The following is a 26,570-nucleotide window of genomic DNA, read 5'->3' as shown; positions in this document are numbered from 1 at the left end:
TTTAAGTACTCGAACGTTAAACCATTTTTATGGGAAAGTGTAGAAAAGAATTTTTGAAAACGTATCGATTTTAAGTTTTTGCTTTTTGGAGCAACCATTTTGTAGTTTCAATTTTCAGTCGTGTAAGGACAATTATTTTCCTTCAAAAATATACTCGTTGCAAAATGTACGTTTCAAGGTTCATTTTACGATAATTACATTTTTAATTGGAACTCTTAATCGTTTGAAAATTATTGCAATATTAAATGCAATCAAAGTTAGATTAAATCACAGTTAAAATGAAATATAACGTATAATCAATTCGACTACTAATCAAAGGTGTCAGTGCTGCCATCCGTGGAAGAATCGCCAAGCTTGTCGCCGAATTAGTTCCAATGTTATTACACTCAACATTTACACACAACCCTTGTAATTTAATTAAACTTTTTATATGAATTCATCAAACTAATAAATAAATTATAATAGTTTGTTAAACACGCGTTCTCTTTAACAAGATCTATTACAAATTAAATAATTCATTCGTATGAAAACAGTATCAATTGAATAAAATTAAATTAAATTGAAATTAAATTAATCGACATTTAACAAATGTTGATAAAACAAAAACCGAATTATTTACATCCGCGATATCAATAACATCTTTGCACTGTCTAGCGGTGAATATTAGAACTAATTCGACGACAAACTTGACGATTCTTCCACAGATGGCAGCACGAACACCATTGATTCTTAGTCGACTCGAGTATACCATATACTTCGTTTCATCTATGAACGAACATCGTCCGATTCCATTTAATTTCATAATCATTTTTGAACGATTACGGTCAACAATCGAAGATGTAATTAGCTTAAAATGAGCCGGAGAAAGTATACTTTACGATAAGTAAACTCCTATCCAAAACTAATTATCCTAAGATACTACAAAATTAAAACTACAAAATGGTCACAGCTGGAATTAAACTATCAAATCGACTAATCATATAAAATGTTTTTCCACCTTTTTTCATAGCAATTTCCCGACATTCGAGTACTCAAATTCAAGCTGAAAGAATGCAGTTCGCGATCGGTGCATAACGAAATGAAAATAATTCCGATAACATACTGAATACCTAAAGATAGCGAGCGATTGCCCAAGGACCAAGGTCGCGACGACTCTGCAATGCAAATTCGATTCCGCCGATAGACCGATATCCACATAAATCATAGAAAACGTCCAGAAAAACGATCGCCGATCCTCGCGAAAATTTTCGCATCGTTTCATCCACCCTTGGAACCAGCCGACCGAACCATAAATTCGTTCGGATGACAATCGATTGCGAGCAACAGATAAAAAAAAAAAAACTCGGCGTGACCACGGAACACGGAACGGTATAAATTACTCGCTAATCGGTACGTCACTTTTACTTCGCGGTGTTGCGCCATCGTTATCTGCGCGAATTAACGCGGAAAATGGGAATCGCGCGTGTTCTCCCGGCCGTCGCGTCGCAGCGCGGCGCGGCGCGGCCTCCTCCGTGGCGGAATAAAAGAATCTTTGGAAATGACGCACTTTATCGTCCGTTCTTTTTCTCATCGGTTCCCGATTGGATGCTGATACATGGTCTACGATATACGACGGGATGACGACGTCGGCGTGTGCCGCGGCTCCGATGGCGAGAGCGTGTGAGGAAACCTCTCGGCGAACTTCACCGTCGCGCGTGTGACATCACGCTTCATTGTTGGAGGTTTACGTCATTCTCGGGTCTGGTCTCGAGTCGGTGCGCGCGGTCTAAAGTAGTAGCCTTTAGACGCGTGCGGATCGGTGGCGGGAAGTGATAGACAGAGAGTGTGGCCGCGAGAGAAACGGAGACAGAGATATCCAAGCAGAGAGAACAAGAGTGAGAGAGGGAGAGAGACAGAGCGAACGAGATAGAGGGGGGGAGGAAGAAAGAAAGAAAGAGAGAGAGAGAGAGAGAACCGTGTGTGGCGAACAAACAGAGGCGAATATCACGGTGTGCCGCGGCTGCGCGAGAAACACAAGTCGGGCATGTCGTTTCTCCTCGAGACCGTTCGGTGTTGTCGCGGAAACGGCCAGGCTTGCTCGTGCCATGAGATCCGTCGAGGATCGACCCGCCGCTGCGAGGGATCAATAAAAAATTAGCGTTTCGACAAACCGAAGAGGAGAAACGGCCAGGCCGTCCAGGCAGCGTCGAGGAGAGTGGTGGTGGTGGTGGCCAACAACGCTGCTGTTAAGGAGAGGAGAGGAGAAGAGGCGTGAAGAGAGAAAGAGAGAGGAGAGTAGCCGGAGAGTGAGTGAACAAGAGAAGAGACGAAGAGAGAGAGAGAGAGAGAACAAACGAGAGCGAGAAAGAGAAACGGACACGAAGCGCGACGTTCAACGGTGGCGGAGCGCTGATTTGTGATTTCGTCGACGGTTACCGATATTTTCGAAGGAACCAGACGACCCGCCGTCGGGTACGGGACCCGTCCACACGCTGCCCAAACCGGAGGGTACGTTACGCGCCGTCGGGACGCGCGCCCTGTCACTGTTCCTAGCATGTAACGACAACGGCCCCTTCGACGACGCGCTCTTACATTTTAAATATAACGGTGTGTATAAATAAGTATGAGCAATAGCGGGAGTGCACCGACGGAGTACTCGACGCACATTTTTCCAAAGAGTCCGCGCCGCCTCTGATACACCCGTTCCGTGACGGCGCGTCAAATGCAGCCGGATTCCACGGTCTCCGCCGAGCAGTTCACCACATATGTTCTTGATGCGTGGGCACGCAGCACCGAACTATCGTCAAGGTTAGTGTGTCTGACAGACATACCCGTTCCTACGGCTCGCACCGACGCACTCTGCCGTTTCGCTCTCTCACGAAAAATCCGCGGACTTTCTTGTCCGGGGGGCCACCGGACAAGAAAGAGGCCCTCTCTTCGGTTCTATCTACTTCGGCGGGATCCCGTTTGGGGACTTCGGGTGCGCTGGAAAGGAACGTTTGGGACGCGCGTCCACCGAGTGTATGCTTATTTATGATCGCGCTGAGATCACGTTGCTTCTAGCATAATAGAAAGGTTAGCTCGGTGTCGATTTCCAAGTTATCCCGTCGGCCGGGCGATTCTAATTCCTGTTTTCGATGGAGCTGGCCGTGGGAAGTACGTGGTCTTCGGTTTTGGTCGCAGCCACTTTCGAGCCTTTAAGTTCCCCAAGGTTGCGGCTAGTCGGTTCGTGCGCGGTCGACGAGAAACACTGTGATTTATCCTACACGTTACCCTCGTTCGTAACTGTATGCCTGTGCGATCAAGGGAAAATTGTTAGTTAGGGACCTGGGTCCGTTTCACTTATGGCAGTACGAAGCGACGGCCCGGTGACCAACGGAGGATCGGTACGTCATTCGAGGAAGTATTCGAATACCGGAGATTTCGCTGTTTCGGAATGTAAACGATCGTACCGACGGTTTATTAAAAATTTCTTTCTCGACCCTGAATACCCCACGCGGTGTTCTGTTTTGTTTCTTTTCTTTTTTTTCTTTTTGACACTTTCCATACTGGTCCGCAATGTTTACAAATATTTCAGGAAACGTAAACAGACTTTCAAGCATTGCGAAACCTCGGTCGGTCGCGTTTTTTGCGAGTGCATCCTTCCGTTTAGTTCTATGTAATTGCGTGTTTTAGTTAAAATTGTACACAAGTCTGATTATATTTACATAACTACGTCGGGCAATTTAACACCGAATCGTTTACGTTTGTAGTGATGTTTGGTCGACGAGTTTCCACTTTGATCTATGTCGCTTTTCACTGGCAACGTTTCCCGTCTTCGGTGACAGTTCTCACCCCAACCAGACGATTTATGAACCGTGATTCAGTTGTCCCTAAATTAAAATCCAGTTTACATTGCAACCCTGATTCTTTTTGTACAACACGCGAAACTCGCGAAATAATTTCCATTCCTGACGACTTATAGATGATAAACGAACAGTATAAATATCTAATAAAATAATGCAATCTACAAAATATTCCAGATTTAAACTAACACTAATTCTGTACTTTTCGCAGAAGAATTAAGGGTTGTCCTTCGCTGGACAATTAAGGATAGGCGAATTGGATGAGAAGAAATTCACTCTATGCTCTCTGAACAATGAAGCTTCGTTGCATGCACATGGAACTTTGCATCAACCAGTGTCAACAAATTCTATGTAAGTATCAGATGGGCCTGTGCGCAAGCCAGTCTTATAGCAGGCATGTTCCAGGGGTAAAAGGTGCACGTAATGCTGTTGCTTGTTCTACACTGGATGCGAAGCCACAAAGAGTGCCCAGCAGCTCTAGATCGTATCCAAGTTGGTTTTGATCTTTATATGATGCACCAAGAATTTTACATGTTCATCATTGTACTGGCACGCTTGTGCAAGGAAGGGTAAGCGAACAGTCCGTGCACTATGCAAATGCTGCACTGCTATTCCGATCACCCTGCATCGCATGTGACCAAACAAGGTGAAACTGTGTTGTAGGTTCGAAGCAACAAATGCCTGGTTATAATTAGTTGCAGCTGTGGAAAACACTCTGCCGACGATGCAGCGTAGCGTGCTTTTCCTTGTTGCAAAAGGATTTGATATTTGGAAGTATGTCTGGCGATTTGCAACCGGTTTACGTTTATCTCAAATCGATTTTGTTACCACACTCCAACAAAATTATATCAGGCTAATGACCGACTTCAATGTGAAACTGTGTATCGAATCCTCTTGCAATCCGTCACAAACGATTGACACGTGGTTCGAGTGTGATAATAGATACGTTTTAGAACGTTCACTGAGAAACACTTGGTATTCGCTCAACGCTTTCTATTTTCAGAACAACCGTTCCTATGAGCGCCTCTCGTCAGTTAAACTGTGATGGGAAAGATAATAACAGGACAAACGGTTCCAGTAAGTTTCAATTTCATTTTTCCCGCGCTTTCCGGCTCTTGCTGCGATAGACGCTAGCATCTAATAGAATCTAGTCCAAGCAGTAAGAGTCTTGACCACGGTTTCATTACACACTGATTTAATGATTAATTTTCTTGTATATCTTGCAGAGAGAATGGCATATGAGGTATTTCTGGGTGGATCTTGTAATCCAACTACATGGAGATCAGAAATAGCGATACCGACTCTGCAGAGCCTCGGCATAACTTACTACAATCCCGTACGTGTTTCCTTCAGCCTCACAGGGTAGCCCAGTTTTAGCTAGAGAGCTATTCTTTATAAGTATAGTAATATTCTTTATATATGTTGGGTCTACTGGAAAATTCTATCCGTTCTGAAAAAGAAAGAAAACAATAAATTTTGTATGCACCTAATATTTATTGTATTATTATAATTATTTAATATAATCGTAACTTGTGCCATGTTGCCACCGTGATGAGGATTTATTTTAAATGAAATGAAATTTGCGGACAGAACTTTCCGGTAGATCTAATATATATTGTATAAACTAAGTTTTCTATTGGAGAATACGAAGCAGAAATCGTGTTGCAAGAATTACAAGCTTACAAGACCAAGACCTAAAGTCCAAGACAAATATTTATATATCTCCACTTCTGTCTTGTATTTTGCAACAAGAAAATTAACAGGAACCCTTGGAATATTAAGAAAAGTATCCTGAAACTTTCAGTAAAAATTGCTTCATGGTTCCTCAGGAGAAAAATTCTCGAATATCACCTTAATTTTATCGTCCTAAACTGGGCTGCCTTCTTGCAACAAATTGTTCAACTCACCATCACCTCTTTCTCGTTCAGTCAGTGGCTGACGGTTGGCATTATGGGTTTCAGCAAGTGTCGCAATGGGGGCCAGAACTGATAGCTCAAGAGTACGAGGCGAAGCAGACGGCGAAAGTATTACTGTTCGTTATAGATAATCAGACGCGTAACAGCGCTGGCATCATCGAAGCAGCGCAATTGGCAGCTACGCGTCGCGAGTCCTTGATCTTGGTGATCTACCCGTATCGGCAGGATCAAACGATCCTCGGCGAGCCGGTGTCGATACAGTAAGTAAACGTAGATAGCCTGTCGCCCGACGAGATTGATTGTCGGCTGATGCATGCCTGTGGGAAAATAAAAACAACAGCAATAAACAGCACATGCCTTGTTTAGGGAATATTACGACTTGATGAACGGTCTGTTGGTACTGCAATACCTTATGGAGAGACAGAGGATACCGATATTCGAGAGCGTGTCGGTTGCCCTAAATTGTACGTCTAAGGTAATCTGAAACGACCGGGGACACTCAAGTAAAACGTATTTGTCATCCACCTTTCGAGCAACTGGCTGCTGACTCATATATATGTGATATGTTCTGTAGGTCCTGCGCGAGGAGATTAAAGTACAAGATCTGCATTCCGAGGATGGCGTTAGACCGGTCAAAATTTCGCTCAGTCAAAATGGAATGGACTCCGTGTAAGGATATTTTCTGTTGCTAGCCTTGTACTCGTAACATTCCTCGCTACTCATTCTCCAAATTTTCTCAATCGCAGTACGCTCAGAGACATATTCAAGTCCATGGACATAAACGACACCGGTAGCGTTAATTTAGCTGAAGTGAGTCTCCGATTACGAATTATTTGAAGAAAAAACAAAGAAAAATAATCCAACTTGTTGTCGTTAATGGTCTCGTTTGGTTCGCAGGCTTGGCTGGCGCTACAGTCGAACGTGTCGGTTTCGGATCTGCTGAATGTGGTAAATAAGTCGGGTAATAGATTCTTACTTGATTTTTTTAAACAAAAAGCAAAAAAAAAGCAAGAATGGCGTAGGGTCGTCGCGTGGCAACTATTCCGCCGGTTCTTCTCTTGTCCAGCATTCTCTGAGCTCACCTGTATGTTCTAGAAACGTACAGGCGGTTGATAGACGACGGATTTCCGGTGAAGAAAGATCCGACAAAATTACGGATCAATTTCGAACAGTTCAGCGCCCTAGCCAGGGAATCGGCGTGGCGGACGAAGATCAACGGCGTCTCTTGTGAAAGTGAGATATCTTCAGTTTGGAGTATAATATGTAGGAAGGCCTCGAAATTTCTTCGCAGAGCTATCGTGCAACCTTTTAGCCGCTTCCTAGGTATTTTCTATTCTCAAACGTTTCCAGTGCTCGGTAGAGAACGCGCGTGTACGTGGAAGCGAGCGAACGGCACCGGTCGCAGAAACGATTGAACTATTGTTCGGAAGAAGTGCTCGCGTTACGATCCACGAGGCTTACAGGAATGGACCAGTTGCTCGCTGTCGCGATTCACAAAGCAACTAGCGCAACCCTTCTTTTATTTAAAAAAAAATAAGACAAGTAAACTGGACGACGAACATTGTGCCAGGTGCTTCTTGAATGGCTGCTGTAAGCTTCGCGATACGTAACGCGCTTTTTCTAGACATTCGTTCAATTAGCGTTACTCGAAAAGTCGTGACGGAACGTTGCCCTTGACTCGCAGGAACGGATACGATTTTACCGGTGACACTGTTTAGATTGGACCAACTCGATCGTTCTGGAAACGGAAAAGAGGGACCTGTACGTCGGCGTGATCGGCGAGGATCAGTTCTGGCTGGAAACCGCCGCGAAACCCTCCATCGAGTGAGCATTCTAGCTACAAAAGCCGTCGACGGCGTCGTCGAGTCTACGTGGAGGTTTGTTCTTCCAGGTCCAGGGGACTGACCTTGAACCGGCCGTGCCTGAACGAATACAACGAGTACAACGTGAAGGTGTTGCCGCAGGAATTGCAAAAGATGAAGAACTCCCGGGTAATGTTACTGGTCGTGCCGCAACACTCGCGCGGCATCACTATAATGGCACTGGCAGCCCACCTAATCGGACTGCGTGCTAAACTGGTTTTATGCGTTCAGACGCTTCCCGAGGGTTGTGTAGTTTCCGGTGAAAAGGTGAGAATTTTAACGGCTTATCTTTCCTCTACGGCTCGCGCAGTTTTCTTCCGTAACGTCGCGCCTCCGTTGTCACGTCGCGCCACCTGGCCTGTCGCCGGCCAATCAGAGTGTAGATAATATAGTTCCCGCTGTTCTGGAACGTCTCGATGTACGGTCTCGGCTTACGGAGGATGTACTGCAACATTTCGTTTTTACTTTGATTAATTGATGATTCTTGTTGTTCAGCTAACCGAACAAGCCACAAAAGACTACAACCGGGGAAGAATGTACCTGTCGGACTACGCGACGCGCGAAGGTGTACCTGTCTTTCAGAATATCGCAGAAGCTCTGCAACACGCGATACAGCTAGTTCAAACCGTTCGTTGACTTTCTTCTATTCCCTCTACTCTTTGCCCCTCTCACCGCCCTACCGCCCTTCCGCCACCGTTCTCCTCCTCGATGCCCCTTCTCTTTTTCTAATACTTCTTTTTTTTTTTCATCTTCGACCCTTTTTCTATTTCTTTGTCGTACGTGTAAGCTTTGCGATTCATCGATTAATTTATTTTTACACTTAGTAACGTTCAACTACCGATCGAGATCCGGATTACAGAATATGGAAAGCGTGTCGGATTTTGTTACTCAGTCGTTGCTGTGACGATACAGGGGTTTGTTTCGATATATACTCAGCACACGCGCGCGCACGTACAGCGCCGACCAAAAGTTCCCGGCGTACCGCCTCCGGATCTAAAGTAAATCGGGAGTCGGTTTTTCAAAGGAGCTCGATTGCTCCGCGGGAATGCAATTTCGTAGCTTTTACAGGACGGTCCGTGATGATCTTTTGGTCGACGGTGTACAGAAAACTAGCGTTTACTTACTCGTTCCACGATCATGTCCACGATCGTTCGTTAAACGTCACGCGTTCGATGGTTATCGAGGGCTTAGTGAAACGTCTCGCGGTAATTGAACACATTTTTTTATAGCGATTGAACTTGGTAATTTTGTAACCTTTTTGGTAACTACTACTGGTTGAGGATTGATACACATGTATTGTACATAGATTACTAGTTGTTTTTAACGATCTAATGATAAAGTAATTTGAAAATTTTTTGGTAAAACAAACTGTACGTAACTGTGGGTATGCGTGCTATAAGACACTATTTGAATGACAGCGTGCGACTGTTTCCCGTGTGTATATGTAATATGCGTGCGTGCGTTGAGCGAATGAATACATGTTGCTGACTGCTTGCTCGCGTGTGTGTGTACAGTGAGACGAGACATACGTGTACCTGTACGAACAAACATCTTATTCAGCGCTAACTGAAGGTGTTGTACACCGTGACGCGTAACGCAAGAGAATATTGTGTACGTATTATCCGTGCACAAGAATTAATAACGAGAGAAAAGTTGGGATTCCGGGCACGTGCGTGTGCGTTGTCGATGTACAGTCGAGGGGAAAAAGTCATGTCAACAACGCTCGACGAGATGGAATACCGACTGGCTCAATATATTTTTTTTCTTTTCTCTAGTTCCTTCCTTTTTTTCTTGCGAAGATTTTATTGCTGCCACTTTAAAAATATTTAATACAATGCTTCGGTCGAACGTTACGCCCTTGCTTTCCCAGTAACGTAGTACCTGTGTATTTTCTTCAAAGAAAGCAGCACCGGTACCATGGCCGGCAGAAACAGAGGAATGTACACGGCGTACCTGCAACAATTTCACCGATAAGACATTAATCGATCGTCTTAGTTGATCTAGAATTTAAGCTGACTTAGAATCTAAGTTGATCTAGAATTTAAGCTGATTTAGAATCTAAGTTGGCCTAGGACCAATTTTTTGACGACCTACTTCTGATCATCTGGAAAGTACAGTAGGGCTAGAAGCGTAGGATCGGAGAATGCAGCTTCGGCAGCAACGAACGCGTCTTCACTGGCCAGGAAGCCTGCGATGAGATCGCCTTCGGCCAACCGTTGAGAAGAGAACTCCACCAAACGCAAGGCCGTTTTTATTCTGTCCCCAACTACATCGGTGATCACAATGTTCCCAATCTCCTTCAGGAGTTGGGCTAACGACTGCAGGGTCAGCTTAGCCGAAGTCAGCTGCTCTATTGTGCGTACCCGCATCAGCGCGTCGATTTCCCAATCGGACAGCTTCAGTCCTACCGAAGAAGTGCTGGTCACGCCTGGGATGAATCTCTGTAAATAGGAATTCGGGGTTACGAACGATGAATCTAGGTTATCCTGCGCGAATGGCAACCCGGTGTACAGTTCTGCACATTGAGAAATCGGCGGTAAAAGTAGTGACAACCCTGTATACATGATTGTACAACGGGAAATCAAACATCGGGCGCGAAGAGGTACCGGCAACGTTGGGAGACGATTAAAGAGATGAAACGGGCGTGATGTAATAAATATAAGTGCAGAGAAAGGTATCTAATTAAAGGTGAAGGAATCGTTGCTTGATTACCGGCTCCGGGATACCTAGAAGAAGCTTCAGTTGGGCGAGGAAGGTGCCGACGACCGTGGCCTCGGCGGGAACTATGGTGACCGGCTGGTTTGTTTTGTTGCCTGTGCAGGACTCCATAGGAGGATTGACTAGCACTACGCCACCCCATCTGTGATTAAAATAGCCTAAGTAACTAACCAAAGGAGACAGCAATAGTCGACCACTATTACCTCGGGGAAAGGAACGCTTCCACGTTGGTGTTGATCTTCGACCGGTGGCCCGACCGAGTGTAGATGTGCAACGGAGCACTATCGCAGGGGACAGCATAGATGACAAAGTTGATCGTCGGATGCAGGCTTACCTGGGAAGCTAAGACAACAATTCTACCCTCAGACTTCGCGACGCTTTCAAGGACAACTCAACAAACCTACCCAATTTCTTCTCCAACGGTGTAATCAGTTGCGGCAGCACATCCTCTGGCAATGCGAAATGCCTGCCCAAGGGGCTGCTATCTGGGACTCTTTTCGGACTTACTTCCAGGGGCAAGAAGTACAGCCATTGCGACTTCACGGAGAAGCTGGAGATCGGTATCTCCCGGAGAAAGGGCTCGACGTATTCTAAAATAGAAACGAGATCGTACAGAGCTCGACGAACATCTCTGAGACGTTCTACGTACCCTCGGACATCTTGCGGAGGTCCCAATTGACCTTGAGTTTATCTGGATCAGGGTTGACGAGAGTGACGAGTACATCGTAGGAGGGACTGGCGGGAAATCTTCTCCTGTTCTCTTCGTCCAGACTGTACCTTGTCGGCTGGGTGAGCGCGTCCTTCGTCAAGGTCAGCGACTTCTCCCGCAACATCCACTCGGACAGCACCTTGACCAACGTCGAGCCCTCTGTAATCAGAACGACTGTGGCATCGCCGTTGAACGAAGAGAAAACGGAAACGAAAATACCGACTGGTCTTCGTGGGGAAGAACAGGGTCCTTTTGGACCCCACCAGAACCGTTTCGTTCGGCGTCCTGGCCTCGAGGAGCAGCACCTGGCCGACGTCCATGTCGAAGCTTGTGGCAGCCACTTTCTCCAGATTGTGCTGAGTGAAGGCGGTGGCCACCAAACCGGGCGATATCAACCGCTGCTCAACCTGCACATCGTAGATGTCTGAAAAGAAGACACTGGCCTTGATTAAGGGTCAGGTGGAAGGTCGTCTTTAGTAACACGCCGAGTAACGCACCCGCTGATCCAAACGCCTGCATGATCTCGTGACTCAGAGCTTCCCCTCGGTCCTTGGACGTGGTCGCCAGCACGATCTTGGTTCCAATGATGACCTTGAGGTCGGAGAGTCGCTCGATGCCGGCGTATGGCAGCGAGACCCTGGGAACAGCAGTGGTGTGCCACCATAGCGGGACTCCGATGGCCAATAGAAGCACGACGAACGATATGCTCGCGTACACTCTGTACCTTTCTGTAATTTCAGACGATTCTTAAGGTCAGTCGTATGTTATTCACCCTAAAATGACCCCGTCGAGTCGCCGACGACCCCGCAACATTTTTAATAACAATTCGCAAACGTGCTAATAAATACTAAAACACTGAAGTTTCTCTTATCGTTCTAATTGATACTTTTCATTTTATACTTAGAAAATTACGAGTAATATTTTAGTTATTAATGTTTTATTTTGAGTCGCACGCCATCCCGTGATGTTACGAAAACTGGAAAGGGGTCGTTCTAGGGTTAATTATAGACGGCGTTATTCGAGGATGCTTATAGCAAGTAGGACGATGGGAGAAAGACAAATAGATATGGCGTTTCGAAGGTGCGTCGTCGTGCGGTCGACCCTGGGAATAATCGGACCACGGTCTCCGTTAAACGGCACAGCCAATTCAGCTTCCGTATGGGACACACTTTTTCTCGTTATCTTCGATTGGAAGATGAACTGTGCCGCCTGCGTAGTGACCGCCGACTTATCGCGAGCATTATAGCAATAGGTACAGCGTCGGGGATCGCTGTTATCTTTCTCGTATGTCTCGGGACACGTGCCGGGCTTAGATTAGACTTCGTACCCCTTCGAATTCGAATGGCCGTTTCCCGCCGAAAACCGAGCACGCGGCCGCCGTCGCGCCCATTTTGGTAGCGTATTCAGGCCTTATCATGGTCGGTAATAAAACGAGCCAGAGAGAAAGATCGGTCGCGTAACGGACGGAATACAAACAAGAGGAGAGAAAAGTTGGCCAAGTTCGGCCGGCGACCGTGCACGGAGAACGCCTCGCGATCGTGTTTACGTCCTCCTCGAATAATCGTGACGCGTTACGCAACAAGAACGAGGACGAGTTGCTACCGTGAGCGGGTTTAATTACCCGATTAGATTGATTTGAATGCTCAGTCGACTTTGTTTCCCTCCCCAGTGGGTCCGCTCCGCCGAGCCACGAGACGTAAAACGATCGCTTTAAGTGATCCGATCTCGAGAACTCCGACGCAGGTTCAAACGATTTCGACCATTAGTAATTCCCCAATTGCTCGACTCGGGTCTCGCGACCCCTCTCGCTCCCCGTCGGCTAGCCGTCCCCGAAGGGCTCTCGTTCGCAACCCCCTCATCGCCTCCTTATCTTATCGAACTCGTAACTTTGTAAAATAACACCCTGGACCGGCATCCTAACCCCGATAACAACCCCGGAAATTGGACCAACTGCGTCCAATTTCCAACACTTTCGAACTCTTCTCGAAAGCTTACAAGGAGATATTTCGAATAAAGTTTGTTGATGCTATGAATCGTACCTGGAATGATTCTGCAGACTCTCCTGAGTACAATGGTATATATTTTTACAATGCTATAGATATTTTAGCACGTTCGGAAAGTTGAGGGAAGTGGAATTTTGTTAGCTGTTTAGATGTTTCTGGGGTTCTATGTCTTCCAATTCGGAAATTCTTTAAAAATATTTATGCAAGTATAAAGCAATTAAAAAGAGTACCATTCCATTCGGGAGAGTCTATGGGATTTTTCTGTGCAAGACTAATTACCATAACTATGATAGCTGCGGCAGGGAAAGTTGCAGAAGTGGTTTATTCGTTAGACAGTCTTTTCTCATTGAAGTCGTGAATTATCGAGAGACTCTTCTTCTTTGAAAATTTTTAGAAAGTATTTAACTATACACCATTTGATAACAAAATAAATTGCTACATTCTAGAGATTCTACAGAATTATTCTGTGCAAGACAGATTCCCATAACTGGGATAATTGCTGCAGGAAAAATTGCAAGAAGTAGACAATTTACTAGGCAGTGATCCTTCACCAAAGTCACGAATTACTGACTGTCTTTTTCTCCTTGAAAATTTTTAAAAAATGTTCAACCATACACAGTTTGATAAAAATAAACCATTGCATTCGGAAGAGTCTACGAAATTGCTTTACGATAGAACGATTCTGATATCTGCGATGATTGCGACAAGAAAAATTCCACAAGTTGACAATTCATTGGACAGTTATTCTCGAACGAACGATTGTCACTTCCTCTTTGAAGAATCATCGGAAGTGTTTAAACGTCTAAAATATATATAACAAATATACCACTGTATTCGCGATTGTCTACAGAATCGTTCTACGCAGCAGTTATTTCCCCATCAATGATGTTCGCTACAGGAAACATTCCAGAAGCTAACAATTTATTGGACAGTTATTTTCGCAGAAGCGGTTGCCACTTCCTCTCTAAAAAAAATCTTTGAAAATGCTTAAACGCCAAGAATGTACATCAAAAATATACCAAATGTATTCAACACAATCGTTTACAATCGGTTTAGTAAAAGTCTACACAATCGTCCTACGCAATCCTAGATTCCATACCCACGACGGTTAACTCAGTAAAGGTCGCGCAACTCACGACAAATCGTGCGCCCGTAAATACCTTGTAGGACGCGGGGCGAGACACACCGTTGACTGACAAGCAATCAACACCTGCTAGGTCCGCGATGGGCCACCCGGCACGATTCGGCGGTCATCGAGAAACAGGTGGTCCAGAAGCGTCGTTTTTTCGACGGGGCCACCGCGGAAGCGGTGCGTTCCTCTCGTATCAAGGTCAAGCGTGCCCGTCGGCCAGCGACTTTTGCAACGATAGTTTATCGAGTTCACGTAGCAGTCGTTGAAGAGTGCCGCGAGCGAGCGGAGGACTCTCCTCTCCCTCCCGGTTGGAAAAAACGCCGCACGGAGGAGAGAACACGAAGAGAACGCGACGGTGGACAAGAAGAGGAGCAAGAGGAGGAGGAGGAGGCACACGAACACGAGCACGCCGTGGAGAAGAAGAAAACGAACCGGCGCTGAATCGAGTGAGTGACACCCGGGGGAGAGAAAGAGCGAGGCTCCGGGAGAGGGAGTGAGAGAAAGGGCGAGATCTCTCGTTAGAGGAGAGGGGTGATAGCTTAATCAAAGCCGAGGCCCGCGCGGCCCGAGCTCTGCAACCGTTCGAGTAGATCGACGGCCAGTGGTGCAGCGGCGTGCGTGCAGCCGTCGAAACCGGAGCCGCCGCTTTTCAAAAGCCGTGTGTGTCGCAAGTCGCCGGCCACGCGAATCGATCTTCTTGCTTTTGTTCGACCGGGAAAACAACCGGGATTTATATATCGATCGACGCATACACCGGATGGTACGGAATTCATTCTTTTCATCGCCGGCTCATGTCGCGTACGTGCCCGTCGCCGCGCCGCGTCGCGCCACGCCGAGTCGCACGGCGGCCGCTCACTTTGATCGGGTCGAAAGAAATCTCGTTGTGCCTCGAACGATTACAATTCGCGGAACGTGCCCGCAGGGTGGACGCAGTGATCGACTTCGAAGTCGCTCCCGGTTCAAAAGACGACTTACTCGGCCAGATTCGCCGTGCCGCTCGGCGCGGCTCTTCGGGGTTGTGACTTGGTATTGTGTGATCGTGGAGAAAAATTGATTTATCGACGATTTTCGCGGTCGCAAGGAATGCTCGATTTTATCGCGATGATAATGCGCGTACCTTTAACGCAGCTTCGGCGAAGTCGCGCCGATAAATTAGAATCGGCGTTCCGCGTGATTTCCGCAGAATCGTCGATATTCCAGATCGCGCTGTTCCGTTGTAAAAAATCGTACGACAGTGACCATTGGCTCGTTTCAAGGCTCAAAACCTATACTTTTGCATACCGTTACTCGTTGTTTGTAAAAAAATTTCTACACGGTGTAGCAAAAAGAAGACGGAAGTCGCTATTTCTACAAACGTGCCGCAATTTCGAACGTCTGCGAGATGGTTGAACAATTTTTCTCGAAATCAAGACTAACGTTGGTTCCAAGATCGAAGCTTTCCCTTTACAATGAGCTATCAAAACTTGATGCACGATTTTTCCGAGCCGTTTTATCAAACGGAAACGGAGCCCGTGTTCGATCCTCTGGATCCCTTAAATTACCGCAAAGTTTACGCGTACACCTTTCCTTTGGGGATCGATAAAATGATAGAGATAGAGAAAATCGTGGATCAAATTTTAAGACTTCGTTGTAATGACGAAGCTTCGTTCTTCAAATCTACGATGATATTAATCTACGGTAGTATACGGTGGTGGGCAAAATTTGTCGACGATCTTGAAGATGTAAAAAGTTGCGGTACACGTTTCGTAAAATACACGTTCGGTTGTTCGCTTACAGTATCGCTATGAAAAAATTAACGATGCTTTGTGAAAGTCGAGGTTCCGATCTTTAAAATGACCGTGCGTTTATTCTCGTGCGATTTTTTTTTTAGAAACCGTAACGGTCTAAATATCGATAGGAAACGAGTCGATCGGGACGGCCGTCCCAATAATTTTCATTAGCCTCTCAAACCTTTGTGGTTAACGCGCAATTGAACCTCCGCAAGTAGACTTTTAGGACATTACGGTTCGCGCAGCGTTGCCCTTTCGCGGCTAGAATTATCCGGGACGGAAAACGTGGCAAACCAGTCCGGGGAAATTGATGTCCTTATCAGTTTTTCCTAGTACAATCGCGAGGAAAAACAATTTTTTAAAGACGCGTCCGTCCCAGCTAGTTAAGCAATTGACGACGTCACGTTTTCTCGTGCAACGTAATCGCTCTGCATTTCACGTAGCACCGATCGCTATGGGCCGGCTCGATGTTGCGACACGGCCGATTGAAAACGTTTTCGGCAACGGAAAGAGAAACCGGAACGTGCCGTGAATGTCAGCGCGGAAACACCCGGCGAGCAGCTTTCGAAATTCCCGCGCCACGAAATTCGTTCGTCGTTTTCCTCGTTTTTCCGCGGTTCACGGCCGGGTTAAACGGTGGATTAGGGAGGTCAATTTCGCGCGGTGACACTCGGCAAAATTGTTTAACCGGTAATCCACGCCGGGTTACGCAACGCGGCGTCGAATTCGACCGAGGAACGATGCGCACTTGTGCCGCGCCGTCGCTCGAATACCTGCCCGCCGATTCGCAGGGCGCCCGCCCCTCTCGAGTCCCTGGATCACTCCCACGGCCCTCCCACCGCCGAATTTTCATTTGCACGAGCCGAAATTATAGCGCGAAAAATTAAAATACAATAACGGCTGCCGCGTAATTACACCGCGCAGAAAATTCGAATTAATTTCCAACGCGCTCCATCGTTTCTTAAAAATTAATTTCGCCGCCCATGTCGCAAGTTTAACATTCTTTTCCGGCACAACCGCGCGAGCTACTTGGACGTTTCTTGCGCACTACGAACCCGCGGACTTCCCTAAACACGGCAGCGTATTTGTTTACAATGCCACGCGTCTAAACAATTTTCGAAGAGGGGGAGACCTTCTCCGATGTTTTCCCTGTACGCGTTCGACACGGAGAATTTTCCGCGTATTAAGATGCTTAAGGAATTATATGGTTTGGCAACAGTTTCGCGTGATCGATCCGGACGATTAGAGCATTTTGCAACGAAGATCCCGATAACGGGAAGAGCGGCTATCTTTCCTCCCGGTGGCGGGCAACGTAAACAAATAGAACCGCGCGGATCACGGGAGCGTTTTTCTGGCTGTGCAGGGAGCAATGGCCACGCAGCCCGGCGGTCCCCACCCGGAAATGAACAATTCCGTGGACACGAGGTACGTGGATGCATTGTGCTCGAAAATCCGGCCGCCTGAAAGCCGGTCACTGTCTCCGTTATCTCTGTTATCCAATCGTCAGCTGTTTCAGGAAGACAGTGAACTACGGGGCTCTGCTTCTCCGATTTCTCTCGATCTACTGGAAATCGTTCGTGATCGTGCTATGGCCACTGATTCTGCTGCCGGTCGTCCTCGCCGTCGATACCAAAGAGGTATAACGAACATAATTCATATTTGTACCCGCCGATCCTGCTACCTTAAAGTACCGCTGCATTTCCTGCACGGTTATGTCGCCGTCTTCCTTTCTACCTCGACCTCCATCGTGAATCAAATGTCGTTCTTGATCGCTCGATTCTTGGCTCAGGTGACGGCGATGCGGTGTCTCTTCGTCGTCGGGCTGATGGCCATGTTCTGGATGACCGAGGTGCTCCCCTTGCCGATCACGGGTCTGACCCCTGTGGTCCTTTATCCGCTGATGGGCATTATGAGCACCGCGGAGACTTGCGCCTGCTACATGAACGACACGACCATGATGCTAATCGGCAGCATGGTGATAGCGATAGTCATCGAGAACTCCGGCCTTCACATGCGGGTGGCGTTGCTGATCATCAAAACGATTGGATGCAGCCATCGCAGGTGAGCTTCCTCTCCTGACAACGACCTCCGATCGATCGAGATCGTTTGTACAGGTTGACGTAAAAATGGTGGTCCGTATTGCTCTGTGGTAAATCCTCCGAAATTCTTCCTCCGTTTAGAAACGAAAATGGGCAGCTTGGAAACAAAAGTGGATAACTTTTATAATTATATAACTATTAGGTTGAGTTACGAATAACTTTCAAAGCAACCGAATATGATCTATTGTTCTTATTTAGCCACTACGAATCACCGGACAAAAGAGGCTTTGTTTTCGCGAAATAGATAATGGTTCGTAATAAAACAAATAAATAAAAAATAAATAGAAAGAACAAAATAAATATCTAATGAAAGAACGGAAATTATTTATGACTCGATCTAATATAAAAAAGGTGCCACAAGGCTCGAATGTCTCCTCTTCCCTAGTCGTCCCTTTCTGTTTCCAAGCTGAGGAACAATTTCTGAGAATTTCCCGCAGTCCCTGCAGCAGGGAATCCATCTGACAAGACTGTAGGACCATGGCACAGTAGGAGACTCTTAAAACATTCATCAAGTGCACGTGTTCATTTTCCAGACTAACCCTAGGCCTGTTCTTCGTCACAATGTTCCTGTCCATGTGGATCTCCAACACCGCAGCAACAGCGATGATGCTGCCGATCATAGAGACGGTGCTCCTTGAGATTGAAGCGGTAAGTGGGTCACCTGTTTTACAGGGGATAGCTCTACGTCGAGTTTCTCCTGTTTTCAGCAAGGTCTGGGTAGCATGTTCGTCTCGGATGAAGAAGAATGCGGAGGGGAGAACGGGCCAGGCGAAGAGTCGTACGTAGCTGTAGATCAAGTACTTGTGCAGCTTGTTTCAAACAAAGAGCTCTGCCGCCTTGTCCTCAAGGCTCTCATGGTGTTCCTGTTGCAGGCAGAAGAAGCCTACGCGCACCACCATGGTTTACTATCTCGTGGCTGCGTACGCCTCCAGCCTTGGCGGGGTCGGCACCCTGGTCGGCACTGGGACCAATCTGACGTTGAAAGGATTCTTTGAGAAGTAAGCGTTCGTTCCTTTCATCGACGTTCAGTAATAGTGGGAAATGTTTTATCGACTGCTGGAAACGTCACTTGATATAGATGGCGTTATGGTACGATACCGAAAGCATTCTTTTTTTGCTGATAAGCTAAATTTGGCCTGATGCTTTATATTTACTAAAAAAAGAAAAGATATCTTTAAACCCGATCATGAACGCAAAAGGTCACCCATTGGAATCCTTAATCTTCACTTACATTTACCAGTCAACCCCACACAATGCAAAACTAAAACCTGGCAAGATCTATCTCCTTGTCACCACAATGCCACCATAGTTCTCAAAGTCCCACTACTTAGGGAAAGATGTTCCTATTATGGTACTTTGTTCCAGGCGTTTCCCGAATAGTCCAGGCATCAGCCTGGCCTCGTGGATGCTTTACTCGGTGCCTCCCATGCTGCTAATGGGGTTCCTGACATGGCTCTGGCTGCAGGTGATGTACATGGGGATGTTCCGGCCGGAGAGCAAGGACGCCAATGCTATCGACATAGGCTCCCATGGAGAGAAGGTCGCGGCGTCCGTAATTCAGACTAAGTACAAGGAACTGGGACCAATCACGTGGCACGAGTCGGTGGTGGGGCTGTTGTTCATGTTGGTGGTGATGCTCTGGTTCTTCAGGAGTCCTGGATTCGCCAGCGGTTGGCCCACCTACATCACGCACTTGTGGGTATCCGGAAAACCGGACTCCCCGTGAAAATTATAACGAATTGTCTCTGATTGCAGACATGTTAAAGATTCGACGGCGGCTGCTTTTGTGATCATTCTATTCTTCGTGCTACCGTCGAAGCTCGACTTCCTACGGTCCTTCGACGCAGACCCGGCCAAGAGACCCAGCAAACCGTCCGCTGGCATGATCACGTGGAAAATGATCCATCAGAAGATGCATTGGAGTCTGATTTTCATTTTAGGAGGCGGGTTTGCCATCTCGGCTGGCAGCACCAGCTCTAATCTGTCCTCCATCCTAGGACATGCCCTCATTGCTCTGCAGTCCATTGACCCTATGGCTATACTGTTCATTGTCTGCCTGTTTGCAGAAACTGTAACTGAACTAACTTCCAACGTTGCTGTTGCCAATATCATTCTACCGGTCCTGGCAGAAATGGTGCGTTAGTTTATTTGATTTTGCAGACGTAGTATCGATTCTACATCAAGGATTTTGGTTTTAGTGCATTGCCATGAGGTTACACCCTCTTTACTTGATGCTGCCGGCCACTTTGTGCTGTTCCTTCTCCTTCCACCTACCGGTAGGCACACCTCCGAATGCCATAGCCACTGCCGCAGCTCACATAAAGACTAGAGACTTCGCTATAGCTGGAATAGGGCCCAGTGTCATCACTCTCCTGATCACAACGATCGCGTTTTCCACTTGGGGCACTTATGTGTTCAATTTATCGGAATTCCCTGACTGGGCTACTTAAATGTTCCATCGACTGTTCTAGAAGAGTTTCCATTGCCTTGTCACTGAAGGTGTCTGTTCGACACTTGCAGTCGGTGATAGTTGCATCCCTAATCTTTGTACAGTATAGAAATCGCATAGTATAATGTATCGTTTCGAATAATATTAGTGTCAGAGAGTCCGCTGTGTGCCTTAATAAAAGATAGAGAGAGGGAGAACGAAGGAAGAAGCAATAAAATAGCTTACCATCGACGGACGTGTCGTATTCTATAGTAGTTTTCTCCTCTTTCCCCATGGTTCGACTTCCGGTGCTCCAAATTCAGTTCAATTAACGTTAAAGTATTCCTTTTATCATCACTTCGCCAATATATTTATTTATCCGTCAGAGAACATAACCTGTAAGAAGCAAATCGGAGCTGAATTAGTTTGCAGCGAAATACGAATAATGATTATTTAAAATCGATCTGCACAGGTGGTTGGCGATTAATTTGTGACGATTGAAGGATACTTACATGCTTATTATCTTGTAAACATTAAGTGCTTGGCGAATTCTTAGATTAGTTTTCACAATACCGAATACAATTCATTTAAATTCACTTCTGCTAACGACAAGTACCGACTACGAAGCGTTGAGATTTTCGCGAGAATCACGAGAGGGCGTACGAGTGACGTACCTGTACACATCATTTAAAATATACAGTAATGGGTTCTACTCCTGCACGCTTTTTGTACTCTCTAAGCTGACTCGCACATGCTCATAATTTTATTGCATATCCATCTTCGTGTAAGTACTTTAAAAAGATAACAAGATACGATAGAGGGAAACAAAATGATATCCATCAGATTCTGTGCGGTGTGCACATGGATAGGAAACCTAGCTTACCTTACTTTAACGTCTTGCGCCCTCACTCTTCCCGCGCATTCGTTCGGTTGGCGCGCCATCTGAGGCGCGTCGTAAAAATTTATTTTTAAAGGAGCTTCAACGTTAAAATAAACTAAATATGTTGCGTCCAGTGTATTCACAAAAGCTATTCTATGTTTATTTATGCTCTCGTAGAAATTTTTAGACATTTTAGGATTCAAATGATAGCTAGAAAAGTGGACATTGCGTCGCGATTATTTTCGTTTAATGAAAAATCCAGGACCACGATATAAAATTAATAAATCCTGCGAGGTATCGTTAAATTGATATTGTGACGCCATCTAACTACAATTGCCTGAAACTGTTGAAGATAATCGTTTATCAGTCTTGCGTAGATGGTGCCACATGTACCATTTCGTGTATCTAAATTTGCGAGAAGTTTGAGCATTTTTAAGTCAGATCGCACTACCGTGTCAATTTCATTTTATAAAGTAGATCAATTAATTAATATATCAATTTTCCATTCAATTTCCATCATTTAATAGAATAGAATATCGCTGTCGACATTTTGCACTGTTTAAAATTAAATGTTAATATGAGGCCACTTCGATACTGTTCAACTACAGATGACGCCAGCAGTATTGCAAAGTAGCTTCTTCGGAACTTAATTAAAAATTAATCGTTATTAATTATTCCCCTCTGTACTCGCTTCTATTAACATAATAACGGATATTCCCTACGTCAGTTTGTCCAACGGTAATTTATTTAGTCTAATAAACACAGAAGCAACGACTACAGTCACTGTACCACAAAATAATTCATTAAATTTGCAACGCAGTTGCATTCCTGGATGCAGGGGCAGTTGTTGATTGCAGCAGGGCGCATTCTGCAGCAAATGCAATAATTATTTCAGCTCGATAAGGATGCTCTTGCACCACAAAATTGATGATGCACTGTGTCCTAGTGATACAAGCGCCAAATTAATTATAGAAATTATAAACCAAGTTGCTATTTTATTTTTCTGTCACCAAATCAAAAGCGACAGAATATTTTTCTAATGTACTACCATTTCTGTGTCACTATTCCTCTTTGAAAATTGAAAGAAAATATTTAACTATGTAGGATTTGATAACAAAATGCGTCATTGCATTTGGGAGAGTTTATAGAATTGTTCTGTACAATACTGATTCCCATAACTGCCATAGTTGCAATAGGAAAAATTCCAGAAGTAGACAATTCATTAGACACTGTTCTTTTATTGAAGTCATGAATTACCGTTTGTCCCAACCTTTTTGAAAATTTTTGAAACATGTTCAGCTATACACCATTTCATAAAAAAAGTATATCATGGCATTTGAAAGATTTTGCAGAACTTTTCTACGCAAGAGAGATCCCCTTATCCGCGACGATTGCGCTAGGAAAAATCCCAGAATTTGACAAAACTCATTGGATAGCTATCTTCGTACCTTTGATCGTTACTTCCCGTTTGAAAAATTTTCCTAAATGCTTAAACATCAAACCCGTGTATAAAACATGGACCAGCGCATTCGGGAGAGTCCATAGAATCATTCTACATAAGAGCGACTTCTCTAGCTACGATGGGATTCGCAAGAAACGGTAACGATCCGTCAAGGGTCTGGCGAAATTTTCCGATTGGAAACGGCGTTACGAACCCGCGGGTCGATCGATCCCATCAACGGCAACGATCCGCGAGCGCGGCTCCGCCGTAGGCGCAAGAAATGGTTTGCCGAGAAAAGGGTAGGTAGCATAATTGGTCGGGAGGGGTCTGTTGGCGCGGGCGCCTCGTAATTCATTTAGACGGTGGCTCGTCGGGACGGGCTCAATTACATCGGTCGCAAAAAAGCCCCGGGGGCAGCTTCCTCGTACGACGTGCGTGGTCCGTGCGCGGTGTCGCCCCGGAACACGCGTCGCGTACTTTTCTTTCAAAGGGCCCCGAAGAAACCGCCGCCTCGCGGCTCGTGTCCTGCGTCACTCAACCGAGCGCCGACTCTTTAAAGACTCTTAAAGACTCTTTGTCGTCCGCGAGACCGAGCCTCGCCTGCCATTAAGACGAGCCTCCTGTACGTGCAGAACGCGAGGAATCCGCGCCAAGGATCGCCTACTAGGAGGTCCGCGCATTCTGCTCCAGCTTCATCCAAACCCCAACCCTCTAATAACTCTCTCCAACCTTGAAACCCTCGCTCTCCGAACTTGCTGCTTTCAGAACGATTCGCGCTTATTTGGACAGTCGCCGTAACTTCTGGACGATATTCCGGCCCCGAGATTTCTGCCGACGCTCCGTGACTCTATATTTAACAAATTTGAACTATTTTGAGTTAAGAAATTTCTCCAAATCCGACATTTTGCGGTAAATTCAACAAGTTAGACATAGATCTTAAATGCCTTTTTAGGGGTAACATACATTTATCAGGAGACCTTTATTTTGATCTTGAATAACTGGACGGAAAAAAATCGCAGCGTAATCGAACAACACTAGTGTTCAACTAGAAAGTAGCCTCTTTCGACTGGCATAAGTCTCGTTTGTGTAAAAAATTCTTTTCGTTCCGTGTGGTTTTATTAAGTTCGTCGAAATTTTGACAGAATTTCAATTTTCCACATTTTACGTGAAAATCGACCTTGCTTCGAACTGCAATCATTCGTATGAAAAAAAATCGCATGATTACAAGTCTATGCTTATTTTATTAGGAAAAGTAGCCACTATTGAACTGCACAAGCGTCGTTTGTGGAAAAAATGTTGTTCATCCCAGACAACGTTTCGAAGTTGATCAGAATTTGGATGAATTGTCAATCCCTCATTTTTCGTAAAAGTTTACCTTCTTTAATAGCTCGAATAACCCTGGCAAAAAAAATCAAATGATCAGGAGTTTATACTCATTTTATTCAGAAAAGTACCTGCTGTAGACCTGTATAAGCGTTCAAGGTTATGTTAAAATTATAATAAATCCGCTGTCAAGCGACGTAAGAAATATCGAAATACCACGTTTAAAAGAGCAGATCCTGCCCTTTCGAATGCCTGTTCAACCATTCGCATTAATTGCAACGACCTGAAACGAAATAAACACTCGCCTCCATTTCCAACTGGCGCAATACATTGGAAATAATGTAAAAGCATCCTTAAAGTCATTTAATCTACTAATCGCTTCCTGTTTCACTCGCCGAAATTCGTTATAATCGCGCGAAACTCGTGGCCAATACCGATTAAACTCGCGAAGCGCAGTTAAACCGTTCGAAAACTCCGACGATGACCCAGGTAGCCATCAAAGGACCCCCTCACGTTTTCGATCGTGTATCAAACGACTGCTCGGAGCAATGTATCTGGCCATTCCCCGGCAAAGTATCGCAAAAAGCGGCGCGATGGAAGGGGAGGCAAAGAAGCCGTACAGATAAAGGCAGCTTTGTAGAACGGTATCGGTAAGTGGAAATCAGTGGTTGGGTGGCGCCTCCGTCCTCCGCCCTTAAGGGATTCTCTCGTTCGCGCTCCTGGAATCGCGTCTCCGTCGCCGGGCTGGCAGCCGGTACCGGGAACTTGCTAACTTCATTAAAATATTGCCATCAACACCGGGACCCATTGTCTCGGTGGCGGATGCTCGCGCTTCAACCGGCCGATTAAAAGCCTGCTCCTCGCCCTCCCCTCGGCCCATCCGTCCCCCTCGGGAACAGTAGCTACAGTATTTCTTTGTGCGTAGTTTCTCGCCGCGAGGAATCCTTCTCCCGTCATGCACTGTCGCCCGCCACCAACAAATCATTGTTTTACACTTTCGTGGCCGGCGAACGTTTCCGTATCACGAGCTCGGGTCGCGATCCAGGTGGTTGCGGGGACTCTGAAGAAAAAGATATGGTGTCAGTAGAGTAGAACAGACATTTTTGAATCTAATGCGTTTATTTAGGGAATAGTAATCGAGGTTCGATGATCTGATTATGTTGAAGAAGGGTAGAGGTGGAATTCTTGTCGAAATGGTTTTCCAAGATTTCGGTCGACTTTGCGTCGCGGTCTAAAGCGATGGAAATTTTGTCGGAAGTGAGATTTGTGCTGGTCGATAGAGAATAGTTTTCTGAGTAAAATGAGTATAGATTTGTGATCATATCATTTTTTTCAGCAGAGTTATTCAAATTCTAAACACGATCATTTATTACGATATATGATTGGAGATTTACGATTAATCAAATTTTCGGTAAACTTTGCAACGGTATCAGCGACGAACAAAACTTTTCCTGCAAACGTCACTTTGCAGTTCAATAGTGGCTACTTTCCCGCACAAAATGAGAATAGAGTCGCAATCATTCAATGTTTCCCAACCAAGTTATTCAAATTCAAAGCAGGACCGCTTTCCACGTGAAATGAAAAAGAAAATGAACAACTTATCCAAATTTCGTACGACTTTGCAACGGTATCAGTAACGAACAGAATTTTCCCGGGAAATGGCAGTTAGGCCAGTCGACAGCGGCTACTTTTCCGAGTAAAACGAGTATCAGTTGACTGCGTCGCGTTGTTTTTCCCCGGCGAGCAGCCAAAGTTCAATGCACAAGTCCTTGACGATACGCAAAGCGAGGGAAGAAAGTTTCGGACGAAGCTGGTGTTTTTAAGACGATGTTCTTCCCGTTTGGTGGACGGCGGCGCGGGGCTGGGGAGGGTAGAGAGGTCAGAGGGTGATTTAGTAAGATGAAAAGCGAGCAGGAGGGTCGCTGGTCGACTGTCGGCGTTATCTAACGCAGACAGAGATTGCCTGCTCCTTAGAAAACTCCACCGGAGGGCAGCGACGCAACCCGGATATCTTTCGCCGGGTCTCATGGCGTGGAAAAGCGAATCTGCTCGCGCAAAGGCCCCGGGAAAATCGATGCTTCTTGTCCTGCGAGTAGTCTCCCTGCAAATTAGAGCAGAACGCCCGACGGTATTTTCATTGCGCAAATCGGAAATACATGTATGCATCGCATTTACAAAATTTTCTCTGTTGTCTAGTAATACAGATTTAATAACAGTAATTATTAATTCCATTGAGTTAACTCCACCGAGTTCATTATTATTAACAGTATTCTACCGTGGCAACCTTTCTGTTTCTCTACTCGATTAGGATTGTTAAATATTAAATTAAATATTATAGTTCAATAGACAGACGTTTTCGTTTCTGTGTTACTTCAATTTATTACCAATTTATTTAAGGATGGGCTACATTCAAACAATAATGAAGTCACAGCTGTTAACAGCTAATTATATATTATTTTATATTAT

At 45.6% G+C, this 26,570-nt stretch overlaps 1 protein-coding gene across 1 annotated transcript; it reads left to right on the top strand.

Moving 5' to 3' along the window:
- The first annotated feature begins 1,519 nt into the window (after positions 1 to 1,519).
- On the top strand, positions 1,520 to 20,818 carry LOC144471994 (uncharacterized). The gene is made up of 28 exons (XM_078184623.1): positions 1,520 to 2,787; positions 4,036 to 4,175; positions 4,230 to 4,393; positions 4,828 to 4,901; positions 5,051 to 5,160; positions 5,786 to 6,000; positions 6,107 to 6,215; positions 6,315 to 6,409; positions 6,487 to 6,550; positions 6,638 to 6,701; positions 6,836 to 7,063; positions 7,459 to 7,564; positions 7,632 to 7,869; positions 8,098 to 8,229; positions 10,424 to 10,464; positions 10,687 to 10,905; positions 11,091 to 11,438; positions 11,564 to 11,759; positions 14,714 to 14,924; positions 17,153 to 17,358; positions 17,454 to 17,570; positions 17,723 to 17,994; positions 18,566 to 18,680; positions 18,740 to 18,810; positions 18,905 to 19,030; positions 19,398 to 19,727; positions 19,788 to 20,166; positions 20,231 to 20,818. Exons 3-28 carry the CDS (start codon positions 4,248 to 4,250, stop codon positions 20,480 to 20,482), a joined length of 4,464 nt encoding a protein of 1,487 aa, XP_078040749.1. The 5' UTR covers positions 1,520 to 2,787; positions 4,036 to 4,175; positions 4,230 to 4,247; the 3' UTR covers positions 20,483 to 20,818.
- The last annotated feature ends 5,752 nt before the right edge of the window (positions 20,819 to 26,570 follow it).

This window comes from Augochlora pura, chromosome 7 (genome assembly GCF_028453695.1).
Source record: "Augochlora pura isolate Apur16 chromosome 7, APUR_v2.2.1, whole genome shotgun sequence".
Classification (NCBI taxonomy): domain Eukaryota; kingdom Metazoa; phylum Arthropoda; class Insecta; order Hymenoptera; family Halictidae; genus Augochlora; species Augochlora pura.
Note: the sequence above shows the minus strand (reverse complement) of the source record. Positions and strands in the feature narration are given on the sequence as shown.